General features: G+C 39.2%; 1 protein-coding gene across 1 annotated transcript; it reads left to right on the top strand.

Moving 5' to 3' along the window:
• Positions 1-8,754: 8,754 nt before the first annotated feature.
• LOC144020420 (keratin, type I cytoskeletal 42-like) lies at positions 8,755-12,610 on the top strand. The gene is made up of 8 exons (XM_077523892.1): positions 8,755-9,224; positions 9,353-9,435; positions 10,584-10,740; positions 11,314-11,478; positions 11,579-11,704; positions 11,808-12,028; positions 12,138-12,166; positions 12,251-12,610. The coding sequence occupies exons 1-8, from the start codon at positions 8,838-8,840 to the stop codon at positions 12,337-12,339; spliced, it is 1,257 nt and encodes a 418-aa protein (XP_077380018.1). The 5' UTR covers positions 8,755-8,837; the 3' UTR covers positions 12,340-12,610.
• The last annotated feature ends 2,775 nt before the right edge of the window (positions 12,611-15,385 follow it).

Below are 15,385 nucleotides of genomic sequence, written 5' to 3'. Positions count from 1 at the left end.
AACTGACTACGCATGCGCGAACACACATCGCTACTCAGAAAGGGATGTTTGAGGCATCGGAGGCGTGTGCCTTTAGTAGGAGAATTTTGCTGCATTTTTGCTTGTAGGCCAGTAGAAGTCGTGAGTCCTTTTTAATTGAGCTATTAAAATCGTCAGATGTTGTCACTTTCAAATCTATATAGGTAGTGTAGGCTTTGTGAAATGTAAAAATAATTTAAATCAATAGAAGAAGCCAACTCATTTTCGTTTCATTTTAGCCTTGGTCAGGCAGTGCCTACCTTGCCTGCCCTGACCGCACGTCACTGCACATAGACCCTTTTGCCATAGCTAGTCACATATACAGTAGGCCGATATATAATCCAGATAAATTAATTATTATAACTTGCCAACTCTGCTTCTAATGTCAGTTTGATTCTTTGTGTATGGAGTTTAGTTTATATTTCTCCATGGTATTAGAATTAACTGGCAGATAAATATTCAGACAGAAACCAGGAAGCTCTTCAAGTAGTTTTTTTTTTTTTTTTCTGTTTGTCTCAAACAAACAAAAGAAACCACGCCTGTGTGCAGATCATACCAGTGGGAGAGATGGGAGATTTGTTCTTAACACCACCACCAGACTGCATTCCACACATTTCATCAATCAGTGCAGAGGGCATTTGGACAATACCGTGCCTGGAAAAACCTGAAGGGTGTGGTCCTATCCTTTAGCACATTTGCATGAACCCTTTAGGGAGGTTCCACCTGACTGATGAGGAGCTTGTACCACAAAGACAATTACAGTAATTACACCATAATATGCAATTAACTTCAGTAAGTATTACAACTCTTGTCATTCAAATCAGGACTGAGAAAGAAAAAGTCAGTTACACAAGTAATCTTTTTTTTTTTTTTTTTTTTTTTTTTTAATGGTGATTTTAGGTGTTAGATTTGTGCATAATGGCTCCCACATTGCTGGGGACCCTAAAGCTTTCGGAATAGCTTTGTAACCCTTTCCAGACTTACAGAAATAATTAATTCTCATCTGTTCGTGAATTTATTTGGATCATGGCATTTTGTTGCAGTTCTGATATCGTTGGGCTGACCTAATTTTGTCATATGAGTTCTACTTAAGTGATATCTTGATTGAACAGGTCTGGAGGTAATCAGGCTTGGGTGCACTTGACTCAACTTGAAAAATTGAGGTATTTTATTATTATTATTATTATTATTATTATTATTATTATTATTATTATTATTATTATTAATTCAATCTCTGGTGTGATAATTTATTTATTGAATTATTTTTTTTATTTTATTATCTGTTCTTATTGCTGCTGGATATGTAAATTTCCCAGAGGTAGCCATCCCAAAGGAATCAATAAAGTCAAGTCTAGGTCTAAGTAACAATTTGCATGCATCTTTTTAAGCTCTTTCAACTCAGCTGCCATTGTGTAAATGCCACAAGATTACTTTAGTACAAACAACTTCATTTGTTTTGCAAGTTGGACCAAAGTAATTTTCATTGTGTGATACTACTACATTTAATTATATACTGTAAAAAATAAAGCTGAACCAACTTAATAAATTGAGGAAACCATTTATATCTTTAGAAGTTATTCCATCCATCCATCCATCCATCCATCCATTTTCTTGACCGCTTATTCCTCACAAGGGTCGCTGGAGCCTATCTCAGCTGGCTTTGGGCAGTAGGCGGGGGACACCCTGGACTGGTTGCCAACCGATCACAGGGCACAGAGAAACGAACAACCATCCACACTCACAAGCACACCCAGGGATAATTCAGAGCGCCCAATTAACCTTCCATGCATGTCTTTGGAATGTGGGAGGAGACCGGAGTACCTGGAGAAGACCCACGCAGGCAAGGGGAGAACATGCAAACTCCACCCAGGAAGGCCGGAGCCTGGACTCGAACCCGAGTCCTCAGAACTGGGAGGTAGACGTGCCAGTCACCCACCGTGCCCCCCTGAAGTTATTCCAACTTGCGTAAATGCAAACTTCTCGAGTTTGGAAAACATTGCTTTTGAAGAACATGATGTATTTTGTATTCTACAAGCTTAATTAAGTTGAACCAACATAATTTTAACGATGCAAAAAATACTCCAGTTGCTTGTTCTTTAATTCTACTATGAATCATTCGCGAAATGGTGACAGAATCCAGAACTGGAGGCTCTTTATCTTGGTTAAGGACACTTAGGACATGGTCACAAGGTCTGGGGATTGAACCCACCAAATCTGCATTAGGAGATGAGCACTATTACCACTGATCCATGCCAGCTTTGTTATGATGAATTTGATTGAACAGTTGACTGCACATTGACATTTCAATAGCTGACTCAAAAAGACATACTTTACTTAATTAATCATTGTTGGCAGTCAAACATTAATATTTTGCTGATAATAAATATGATATTTTCATTATTTTTCATGTACAATTAGTACCTTTAAAAACACATTTTGCAACTTGATGTCGACTGCAAATGACATCACATGGGCTCAGGTAACCAATCACAACTCAGCTTGTGAATGTCACATGACCAAACCTAGAAAACAGGTGAGCTGTGATTGGGGACCTGAGCCCTTGGGATGTCATTTTCAGTCGACAGCAAGTTGCAAAATGTATTTTTAAAGCTACTAATTGTATGTGAAATATAATGAAAGTATCAAATTAATTATAGGCAAAATATTAACTTTTTATTAGTGCTGTCAAACGATTAAAATTTTTAATCTGATTAATCACAATTTTTAATTTTGATTAATCACGATTAATCAGCTAAATTACTTGCGTATTCGCGTAATATAAAATAAATACAAATTACCGTAATATTTTGACATTAACACATTTTATTATCTGAATGTCATTTGCAAACATTGAGTAAATGCATGTATGCAATTGCATGCATGCATGTATTGCTCAAAACGTAACAGCATTATATCAATTGGGTGCAATTCAGCAATTATTAATTAATTAAACGCAAATTACTTTTGTTTTATCTAAAGTCCAGACGGGGTTTTTTTTGTTGTTTTTTTTAAAGCAAAATTTATCACCGAGCACACCAACTGGAGTCACCCCGCTCATTTTGGAACAACAGACGTAGGAAATGCCGTGCATTGACCTAATCACTGACCTGCGCAGCTTTCAATGTAACCATCCGCAGTTACGTTCAAGGCTCAAGTGCGGTCAAAAAAATAGTGCGATTAATATGCGTTAATACGTGATTAATGCGACATTTTTCTGTGATTAATTAATCTATTAACGCTTTAACTTTGACAGCCCTACTTTTTATTACTATAATGGGCTAAATAAGTGAAGTATCCCTTTAAAACACTCCAGCAAGAGGAAGTTGATGCTGTAATCCCAGCATGCCAAGCGGCACAATGCAAATAGCAAGAAGTATGATTACGTTTTGTTTGTTAACAACAAACAGTAACACTTTTGCATTCATCACTTTTATTAAATCAATATTTGATGGAGGTTGTTCTGTGTGGGCGGCACGGTGGTGACTGGTGAGCACGTCCGCCTCCCAGTTCTCGGGTTCGAGTCCAGGCTCCAGCCTTCCTGGGTGGAGTTTGCATGTTCTCCCCTTGCCTGCGTGGGTCTTCTCCGTGTACTCCGGTCTCGTCCCACATTCCAAGATATTCATGGCAGGTTGATTGGGCGCTCCGAATTGTCCCTACATGTGCTTGTGATTGTGGATGGTTGTTCGTCTCTGTGTGCCCTGCGATTGGCTGGCAACCAGTCCAGGGTGTGCCCTGCCTACTGCCCAGAGCCAGCTGAGATAGGCGCCAGCACCCCCCGCGAACCTTGTGAGGAATAAGCGGTCAAGAAAATGGATGGATGGTTGTTCTGTGTGTGTGTGTGTGTAGGGGTGTGTGTGTGTGTGTGTGTGTGTGTGTGTGTGTGTGTGTGTGTGTGTGTGTGTGTGTGTGTGTGTGTGTGTGTGTGTGTGTGTGTGTGTGTGTGTGTGTGTGTTTTAACACCAATACTAAGAATCATATTTCTAATCAGTTCTTTAAATATCTAGCCATACAGCAAAGTCTGTATGTTGAGCATGTCTGTAGTTACAATGCTTTTCAGCCCAGAATCCAGGCCCAAAAAGTAAAAACCCTGCCACAGACTGGCTTTAGCCACAGGTGCTTCTTCTTAACTGGCAGGTAAAGGAGCTCATAGATGCAACTGTTAAGTAGAAGTGCCTGTGGCTATTAAGTCAAACTGTTTTAGGGTTTGTTCTCTCTGGACCTGGATTACCCAACCCTGTATATTTTACATTCCAATGTTAATGTTTCCATCTCATTCCGAAAGTCACATTTGACGTCTTCATGTTTGTCCAGTTGTCCAGGCACGTCTGACTTATACTCGGCTTTTCAAGGATGGTTCTGTGATTTTTAAAGAGATACTTCACTTATTTACCCCATTATAGCAATAAAACGTTAATATTTTGTCTATAATTAATTTGATACTTTCATTATTTTTCACGTACAAATGGTACCTTTAAAAACACATCTTGCAACTTGCAGTCGACTGAAAATGACATCACAAGGGCTCAGGTAACCAATCACAGCTCGCCTGTTTTCTAGGTTTGGTCATGTGACATTCACAAGCTGAGCTGTGATTGGTTACCTGAGCCCTTGTGTTGTCATTTGCAGTCGACTGCAAGTTGCAAGATGTGTTTTTAAAGGTACCATTTGTACGTAAAAAAATAATGAAAGTATCACATTTATTATAGGCAAAATATTAATGTTTGACTGACAAAAATGGCTAAATAAGTCAAGTATCTCTTTAAGTTGTCCTAACTTAAATACACTCCCGAGTTATGTCAGCACAAACACGTCTGTTCAAAATCAATATATTATGAAGTTAAGACTGCTTTCTCTGTTTTAATTTAGACCAACTTATTAAAAACAAATTATCAATTGATTATAATGTGTTCATGGAACAAACTTAATTTTTTCATGCATACAAAGCCCTTGATTTTCAGCTGTACCTACTAAGGCCATGAATCCTTTTTTAGAGTGATGTGGTCAGTGAAAATTATCTCTATTTTTCCAAAAATGAGATTAGCAACATTTAATTCATGATTACAAAAAGGAGAGGCATTATTTTTTCACACAGGGGTAGCTCGATTTGAATAGTTTTTCTTCCTTTGAACATTAAAATCACCATTTTGAAATTACATGTTTAAATGGGTTATGTTTGATATTTACATTTGTTTCATGAACATAAACATTAATGTGGGAAACTATACAAAAAAGTAATCATTTATTAAGAGTGCAAATACTTCATCACAGCACTGTAAAATGACCCAGCGTTTTCATAAAGGACAAAGCATACTTGTGTGTGCATACTTCACATGATCAGTCTGTTTTCATTGCTCCTTACAAACAGTCAAGTGGCTAGACAAAAATTGTTGCCTTCGTCACTCTGATATTTTTCTAAGCGCCTCATGGTTACATAAGCTCACAAAACAATTAAACTAGGTGTGCCACTGTCTCGCTGCCATTGAGTGTTAGGTAGAACAGGGTTAGGCAAACAGGTTTTCAGTCAAACAAGTCAGGACCAAGTTAGTTAAGCAAGTGTCAGCATTCACAGCAGGGCTGGTTAAATTTCCCCTTTACTATTACTATTGACATTTTATTACGTTGTCCAAATGAACAATTCAAAGATAGGCGACTGGCAAATCAAGTGTTGTGTCCATCTTTTATGAAACTGAGAACTTGCTGCATGTTCACACGCATTTTCTGTCATGTGCTGAAGCTTGGATCCCAAAGCGCAGACACAAATAAGGTTTTAACTATTCATTCACATTGAGAGGCGTAGAACAAACTTGATTAGACGAGAAACAAAGAGAGTTGCACAGAGGGACAGAAAGCAATAATCCGGCAAAACGCACACAATTCTCAGACTGCTCCTACAGACAGTGAATCAATCTGATTGGTTGTAGCAAGTAAAGGACTAAAGATCGACATCACATAGGTCCAGACATCACCTAAAGAATTAAAGATTGACATCACATAGGCTAAAACTAGTTGAAACTAGATTAGGGGTGTCCAAACTTTTTCATTTGAGTGCCACATAGAGAAAATCAGAAGGACGCAAGGGCCACATAATGTTATGAAGAGAAATTGTGTTTAGTCCTAAAAATTGTACAAATAATTTATTTGTGCTTTTGCATATTTTAAAAAATGCTACAGTATATAAGCCATTTTATTTGTAATATGGCAGAAGACATCATTTCGTTTTTATTAGTTTTCAGGGTGGTTCTCTTAGTTTTTATTAGTTTCGTTCTTTAAAAAATGCTTAGTTTTAGTTTAGTTTGTTAGTTTCAGTATTAGTATTATTATTATATATTTTTTAAATGTGTATTACTTGTGCGCAATATTTAAAAAACACCATGGGAGCAACATCATCTGAAGGTGCTTTTCTATTGGCTGCTGCTAGATGACGTCACTTCTGTGTGACATACTTTCAAACGTCATTATTCCGGTTTATAGCAAAATAAATCTATTAAAAATCACATTTAAAATCATCCCCAAAGGCTCATGCAATAAATTAATTACCAAAGACTAAAACGAAGGACATGTTTGCTATAATTATAGTTAGTTTTAGTTAGTTTTGTAAACATAAAATGTAGTTTCAGTTAATTTTCATTTTTTAAAAACCATTTTCGTTTTTATTTTATTTCAGTAACAATATTGTTTTTTGAATTTTAGTTGAAATGTTTTCATTAGTTTTAGTGAACTAAAATAACCTTTAAATGGCACCTTTTTTTCGATATCCTCCCTTCTTACTTTGATCATCTCCAACCATTTTTGTTTTGTTTATTTTATTTGAACTGAGTCAAATGCCATTTTTAGCATATGTCGCGGGCCACTGAAAAATGGACGGCGGGCCGCAAATGGCCCCCGGGCCATAGTTTGGACACCACTGAACTAGATGATGGTTACATCAGTTCAAAACAGAGACTTGACCTCAAACTTAACAGGCCATGAACTCAAACTCAAACTCAAAATTACTCACCCAGGCGTGACCTCAGACATGACATTTTCATGACAAGAAGTGCTTCTATTGTAGGAAATTTGTGAACTGGATGGATGGCCGTATGAAGTGGTTCAACTCAGAGTGATGATGGACGCTTGCTGCTCATACATTCATTTCATAGAAGCTGATACCTGCATGGTTGCCATACTGATCCGCAAAACGTGACACACATTAAATGCTGAGGCTGGTTTCAGCAGGAAAAAATGCACAGGTGTTCTAAGTGTGTTTCATGGCAAGTTTCCAAGCTTGAAAGTATTTCATCCACTACAAGGCTACCCGGCAGGTGCGGTGATACACTTTGAAATCCCATCATTCCAAATGAGTCATGGCATTTACTTGCCCAATGTCAGTAAACATAATTAGTTTGGTGCGTGTGATTATTTTTTTTTTTTTGTTCAGTTAACAGGAGTTCAGAGTGAACTTAATTTACTGGTCACAGAGAAAGGGCGAGAGAGAGAGAGAGAGTAACTAATTCCACCAGTTTATCCAGCTGAGGCACAATCATGGGCGTCATCCATCAGATAATGGACCTCCTGTTATCCACAGGCAGTTGGGACACACCGCACAGCTCAAACAAGTATTGCCGCTGTTGTCATCAACTGTAAACCGATTTTGCACAAGTAATGTCCTCATCAATTTGTAAAATATCTCAGAAAGAACATGTAAGAGATGCATTTCAACGTAGAAAAGTTGACTCTTTCTTTTGTATGTGCAATACAATATTACATACTGTAAATTTTTCTTTACATGTTACAGTCATTTGTTCATTTGTTAGATTTAGGTTAAAAGATTCTGCTTCTTTTCATCTGCATAATTTATAGTGTTGTTTTTCATTTAAAAATAAAAAACAAAATAAAAATAAAGATTTAAACAAGATACAGTATAGCTACAAATAAAATGTCTCTATGAGATACTTTCAACTTTTCATTTTCACGATAGGCTGTAATTATTCTGCAATGTCAACTGATGCAATAAAAACCTTCAGTAAAAATCATCAACAACAACTTTCACTTTTTAAACAGCCAGCACAAATGAACGAGCCTCTCCTGTGTGAACCGTGGAGCTGGGACATGCTGGGCTATGCGTGGAATGTTAGTTGATTGATTGATTGATTTTAATGAAGTTTAATTACATGAATTGCTACAGCCTTCATGAACAAGTTTCGGCTACTCTTCTGGTTGATATTTTTTCAACTGCTGATCCACCTTAGCAGTTAACTTAGCCTATTATTGACAAAAAGAGATAATTCAAGTATCTGTCTTTTTTTAATGTGTTGCTAAACTAATAAACTGTCAGGGATATTCTGAATGTGCGGTTAGCTATATCTCCCATCATTCTGCAAACATTTGAAACATCACGTGCCTCTCACCACCAGACAAGACCAATATAGGCTATTTTATATTCTATGGGAAAGAAGTAATTCCTAATAATCAATTGAATTCCAAATTCAATTTGGAAAAAATTTGAGCTCCACCATTGATAAACTATACTATTCCGTCTTATACGTTGGTAGCCCAAATTGAAAGTAAGACAGGTTTAATGGGTGTCGCACCACGCCTAAACTCGTCTTCGGTGAAATGTGCCAGGACAGCTGCTCCACATGTGACGCCCAATAGTCACACCAGACGCTGAAGTGGAGCAAAGACGACATTGGACTCCACCCGCCTAATGGACCACCCCCATCGGAGCGCACTATAAAATCCATCCTCCAGCCCGGCTTTAGAACGTCTCTTCCTCGCCTCGCTTTGGGTTTGACAAGTTTCAGGGAAGCGCGCAACAGCCCGAGTTTAAATCAGCCAGTATGTCAACCCGTACGGGAGTATCGTCATTTTCCATGTCCTCTGTGCCCGTGACCGGCGCCAGGCGGGCTGCCAGCCTGTACTCCGCAGGTTCCAGCGGTAGAAGTGTCAAGATGTCCTATGGCACCGGGCTGAGTTCGGGCATGGACCTGGGCTATTCTCTCGGAGGGGGAATCATGGACGGCAGCTCCTTCGGCTTTGGCGGCAGCGAGAAAGTGACCATGCAGAACCTCAACGACCGTCTGGCCACTTACCTGGACAAGGTGCGCTCCCTGGAGAATGCCAACGCCTTGTTGGAGCGTCAAATCCGAGAATGGTACGACAAGCAGACCCCGATAATGAGAGATTACTCCAAGTACGAGGCAATCATCAATGACCTGCGCAAAAAGGTGAGTGCCGCGCTGCAAGGCAAGGCAAAAAAAAAAAAAAAACACGTTTCCAACTAAGATAAGATACAATAACATTACTTAATGACAATGTGTTTTTTGGGGTTTTTTTTTTTGGGATGCTGTTTTAGATCAGTGATGCTGCTCAGATCAATGCCAGGTTGATGCTGCAGATTGACAATGCCAGACTGGCAGGAGAGGACTTCAGGATCAAGTGAGTGGATAATAAAAATAATAAAATAAAATATAATAGTAAATAATAATAATAATAATAATAATAATAATAATCATAATAACAGGGCTGGACAGGCCATCTAGCATACAGGGCAGATGCTGGGTGGGCTGGTATTTTTTGGTGTACTATTTAATTATTATTATTATTAGTATACTATTATTTTCCTCCATTTTCGCCCAAAAGACCAGCCCACAATTTAGAGAGAGCAATGGATTATTCAATTTACAAAACAGACAGCAAACTGAAGTGGTGGTGAGGAGTTGGGCCGGGCCAGCGAGACTAAATCAAAATGCCAGAATGATTTACTTGTACCAGTGCAGCCCTTAATAATAATGATGATGATGATAATAATACTACTACTACTACTACTACTACTACTAATAATAATAATAATCCATCCATCCATTTTCTTGACCGCTTACTCCTCACAAGGGTCGCGGGGGGTGCTGGCGCCTATCTCAGCTGGCTCTGGGCAGTAGGCGGGGGACACCCTGGACTGGTTGCCAGCCAATCGCAGGGCACACAGAGACGAACAACCATCCACACTCACAAGCACACCTAGGGACAATTCGGAGCGCCCAATTAACCTGCCATGCATGTCTTTGGAATGTGGGAGGAGACCGGAGTACCCGGAGAAGACCCACGCGGGCACGGGGAGAACATGCAAACTCCACCCAGGAAGGCCGGATAATAATAATAATAATAATAATAATAATTCTGACACGAACCACTTAGTTACAAACAGTCAAACACACAGGCGCTCATTGCATCAAATGTCTATATAGAAATAACAGTTTGGGTTGACGCTATCAAGTCATACATTATCAATGTAAAGTTTGTTTAATTGAAGTTTGAAGTGGGTAAAACTACAGTGTTGACATCACTCATTTACTATCCTTCTAAAGTCAAAATTGTTGATACAGCTCGCTGAAAAGAAACTCAATAGATAGTTAATGACGCAGTTGGAGACTGTATTTAAACAGGGATGCTATTTTGTCCCGCAGACGTTAAGGGTGGGAAAACTGGTAAAACTGGTTTCAGTGGCACTTCATCTTGACTCTTGTTGGTAGTAAAAGCAACTCAGCTTGTGCCCCAACATGAGCGCTTCTGTGTTGAATAACCAACAGGTATGAGAATGAGCTGGCTGTACGCATGTCAGTGGAGGCGGACATTGCCGGACTGCGCAAAGTCGTGGATGACCTGACGGTGGCTCGTACTGACCTGGAGATGCAAGTGGAGGGCCTGAAGGAAGAACTGGTCTATCTGAAGAAGAACCATGCTGAGGTAACACTGAGACGCCAAAAGTCTTATTTGGAGGTGGTTGTTTACTTTAGATTTTATTTTTTCCCACAGGCAGTTTAAAATGATCCTTTTTTTTTATGGTTATGTAGCTGCAGAGAGTTCACATGAGATAGAGTCAACTATTAACACAACTCAACTATTTGCAATAACGCCTCCCGGAGACACTTTTCCTAAACTAACAAGTCCTGAGGACTGTCTTGTGTGTCCAAAGTTGTACACAAAAGGACTTACACAGTAAGCTGTCATGCATGTCTATTGTTGAAGTCACCAGGTCGTGATCTATTTATTTAACATGCAATGAAATTACAAACACCTGAAGCTAAAATGTGCATGTTTGTATATGGAATGGAATAGCAAATGTGATGCAGAAAGTATCTTCGTTAAAACATTTTTAAGTAAACCCTTGAGGCACCTGGGGGATAGTCACTGTCTTTCTTGTGCTACCAATCCATAACTAAAAGGTAAATTTACATTACATTGAAACCAAATTTGTTCCTGCACTTGTAGAACCAGCGCTTTATTTTCCTAATCTTTTACATCAACATCCTCCTGTAGGAGATGGCGGCATTGCGAAACCAAGTGAATACCTGCGGTGTGAATGTAGAAGTGGATGCCAGACCCCAGGAGGACATGTCCAGAACCATTGAGGAGATCAGACGACAATATGAGGCTATCACTGAGAAGAACCGCCGTGATATGGACAACTGGTACAAGGCCAAGGCAAGATAAGAGACTGACGCACAATGCAATGCACGTTCATGTGAAGCGCAAGTGCTTTCTAACAGCTTGAATAACTTTACATTCCATGCACATCTTGCAGTTTGATGAGTTGAACAAGCAAGTTGAAAGCAGCACGCAGACCCTTCAGACCTCCCGGACTGAAATCAGTGAGCTCCAGAGAACATTGCAAGGCCTCCAGATTGAACTCCAATCCCAACTTAGCCTGGTAAGGGCAGATAACACATTTAGCCTTAATAGAAAATCAAGGCATAACCTCAAAGTACCTATAAATATCATATACTTTTTTTTTTCTCTCTCTCTCTTGACAGAAAGCCGCCGTGGAGAGTCAGTTGGCAGAAACAGAGTCTCGTTACGCCCTGCAGCTGAGCCAGCTCCAGGCCATAGTCAACCGCCTGGAAAGTGAGCTCAGCCAGATGAGGATGGACATCGAGAGGCAGTCAGCAGAATATCAGGCATTGCTTGACATCAAGTGCAGGCTGGAGATGGAGATCGCTGAATACAGAAGATTGCTGGACGGAGAAAATGTCAAGTAAGAGAAAGACAATTCACTTTTCTTATCTTAGCTCTGATAAACACAAAGCAAATTCAGTATTTTTATGTTTTCTCTTTTCCTAACTTATTAACTTTTTTAATTTTAGGACTGTACAAATTGTCAAAGAAGTAAAAGGTAAGTGGATGATATCAAAGATTTTTTCTTTTTGTCAATTTACACACTAAACGGTATTAATTCTTATTCCTATTCTCTCTTTAGCTCAACCGGTTGTGACCCAGAGAAGGACAGTTGTGATTGAGGAGATGGTTGATGGGAAAGTGATTAAGCGCACTGAAAATGTGAATTAGAAACACATGATCCCAACTAACAGATCTATGTCAAGTAATACATCTTGAAAGTAATGTCATACTTATTATTGGATTTCTTTTTTTGTGACTCAAAATTAGTGTATCATTTAAGTTCATCAAAAATTCACACACGCACGCAAAGACACAAACACAAAGTAACAGGAACAAAATTATTATTGCAATTTCCGGCAGGTTTGAAATTTAACACATTACACCATTGTCAAACACCCTCTCCATCAAATGCCAATAAATGATTTGTGTGACAGTAAAATGATGTCATTGTCTTCTTGTTCAAGAGATTTTTGATTGAGTGCTAAATGCCGCACAGTTTCTGATCAGAATAAGAGGATTGCAATGGTGCTCAACAGAAGAAAAAAAAATCGATAGTTGGCTTGAACCATTCTGTGTGATTTCGAGTTGACCCTGCTCATGTGAATCCTCTCCAGGTACTCCAGATTCCCAACACAATCCAAAAACATATCCAGCAGATTCATTGAAGACTATATTACAATATCTGTAGCTGTAAATGTGAGATTTAACGGCTGTCCGTCTGTCACAACCTTGTGATTAGCGTCGTGGTTCATAATAAAGGAGGTTCAATCCAACCCCAGGGTTTTGGTGAGTCCATCTCAGGGGTTCATTGGAGGACAACACCTGACTCGTATGATTCATGATGACATACCTCGCTTGACTATCATTGGCTGCAGGTGATATAGTAATGGTACGTCGTGTGATATATTTCTTAATATTATAAAGCCTTCATATACCATGTCAATCAAAAAGAAAGAATAAAAATGAAAAAGTGGTTGCATGAATATATACAGTACGGAGTCACTTGTATATGTTTCTTGTCTATGCCTTGAATTTTTAACAACAACAACAACAACAAAATCTAATTTTATTTTATTTTATTTATTTTTTTATTAAAGAAGGGTTCGGTGAATGTGCATATGAAGTTGATGGGGTTCAGTACCTCCAACTAGTAGGGATGTAGCGATATCCAAACATCACGATCCGATATCATGATATTAATGTCACGATATGATAATTATCACGATATTGTGGGGGGGTTGGTGATATTTAAAAAAGGTCACAATATTGTAAAAATAAAGAGCTCATACTAAAAAAGCACAATATTGTGCTTTTGTACAAAACAGCAATGCATATAAACCACCTACAATCTCTAAGAGGCACTTACTTGCTCAAGCAAGCACACGTTGATCGCTTCACAAGCAAATTAGGTTCCTTCATCTGTCAATTAGCACAGATTTTAAACATCGAAGGCCAAAACATCCCTAATGAAAATTAAATTGCACTTATAAACTAGCCACTAGAGTGTGCTAGAACTGCACAAATGGAAATCTACCTGACTTTTTTTTAACAGATGTGTTCCTTTTAAATATTGTGAACATGACGATGACGATATTGTGGCAGTTTCAGTATCATGATATTACGATATTGCCAATACCGTTACATCCCTACCAACTAGGTTAAGAACCACTGGATTCGGTGTTGCTCAATCCAAGGTGTACCATGCCTCTCAGACTAAGAAATACCCTAAGAAATTGCCATCCCAACCCACTTATACCTTTCATATTATACAAATGGATGGATGAACATCTAAAGAATAAATCTTGTGTCCAAAAGCCTATGTACAAAAAGAGCCACAAAGTTAATAATGTAAAGATGCAGAAGTATTGTGATGTTAGCTTTACAGTGCAACATAAATTATTGTTTTCACTTTTTTTTAACTCAACTTCATTAATATTGTGCTTTGATGCTGTTAGTAGATGAAATAGGAGCAAAACTAAAGTCTAGATTGACGACTATGAGGGCGCCATTGATGCGACGACCATTGCATTCATAGCGTCAATCATATTTGCTACAAGCTGAGTTTGAAAATAAAATAGCAATTGTAATTTTTAACAACCAATAGTCTGTCCATTGGCTAGTATGATGTATATATTAAAAAAAGGTTACTTTTTCCTGTCCCATTTATTCATCTGCTTCACTTAACTTAGCATCGGCCTCTCCACATCTCCGGGATGCATTCAGCTTCACGTTGGGGGGCCGAAACTCCTCACAGACGTAGCTTCTCACAGCCAACATCAACATCATTCTCCGCTCAACAATAACAGGGCTGGTAAAAATATGCTGTCTGTGACAACATAATACAACAAGCATCGATACTCTTCTCCAAAGCATGAATAAATCAAAAACATTCCTTACATGTCTTTCTGCATACATTGTGTGAGTTTTTGGAGTCTTCAGATGCCGTCCCAGAAGAAACGATGCAGGGTCCGTGTCTCTTTTGGTCATTGGATATTACGTTTGGAAACAGATATTAAAAATAGAAACATGAGTTGTTATTTGAGGACTCGGGTTCAAGTCCAGGCTCTGGCCTTCCTGGGTGGAGTTTGCATGTTCTCCCCGTGCCCGCATGGGTCTTCTCCGGGTACTCCGGTCTCCTCCCACATTCCAAAGACATGCATGGCAGGTTAATTGGGCGCTCCGAATTGTCCCTAGGTGTGCTTGTGAGTGTGGATGGTTGTTTGTCTCTGTGTGCCCTGCGATTGGCTGGCAACCAGTCCAGGGTGTACCCCGCCTACTGCCCAAAGCCAGTTGAGATAGGCTCCAGCACCTCCCGCGACCCTTGTGAGGAATAAAGTGGTTGAGAAAATGGATGGATGGATGGAGTTGTTATTTGATTATTGTTTTAAAATAGAAACACCAACATTTAAATACAACTTGATTGTTTTGTTTGGCCTTTTGGAACGGGTAAGGGAAAGTTTTTCCATTTTTATTTCTGACGAACAAAAAACCAATCACACTCACAAGCACTCCTAGGGACAATTCAGAGTGCCCAATTAACCTGCCATGTATGTCTTTGGAATGTGGGAGGGGACCGTAGTACCCAGAGAAGACCCAGGCGGGCACGGAGAGAACATGCAAATTCCATCCAGGAAGGCCGAAGCCTGGACTCGATCTCGCGTCCTCAGCACTGGGAGACGAACGTGCTAACCAGTTATACACGGTGCCGCCTATT

The sequence above is a fragment of the Festucalex cinctus genome, chromosome 6 (genome assembly GCF_051991245.1).
Source record: "Festucalex cinctus isolate MCC-2025b chromosome 6, RoL_Fcin_1.0, whole genome shotgun sequence".
NCBI lineage: Eukaryota > Metazoa > Chordata > Actinopteri > Syngnathiformes > Syngnathidae > Festucalex > Festucalex cinctus.
This window is presented reverse-complemented; position numbering and strand designations above follow the sequence as displayed.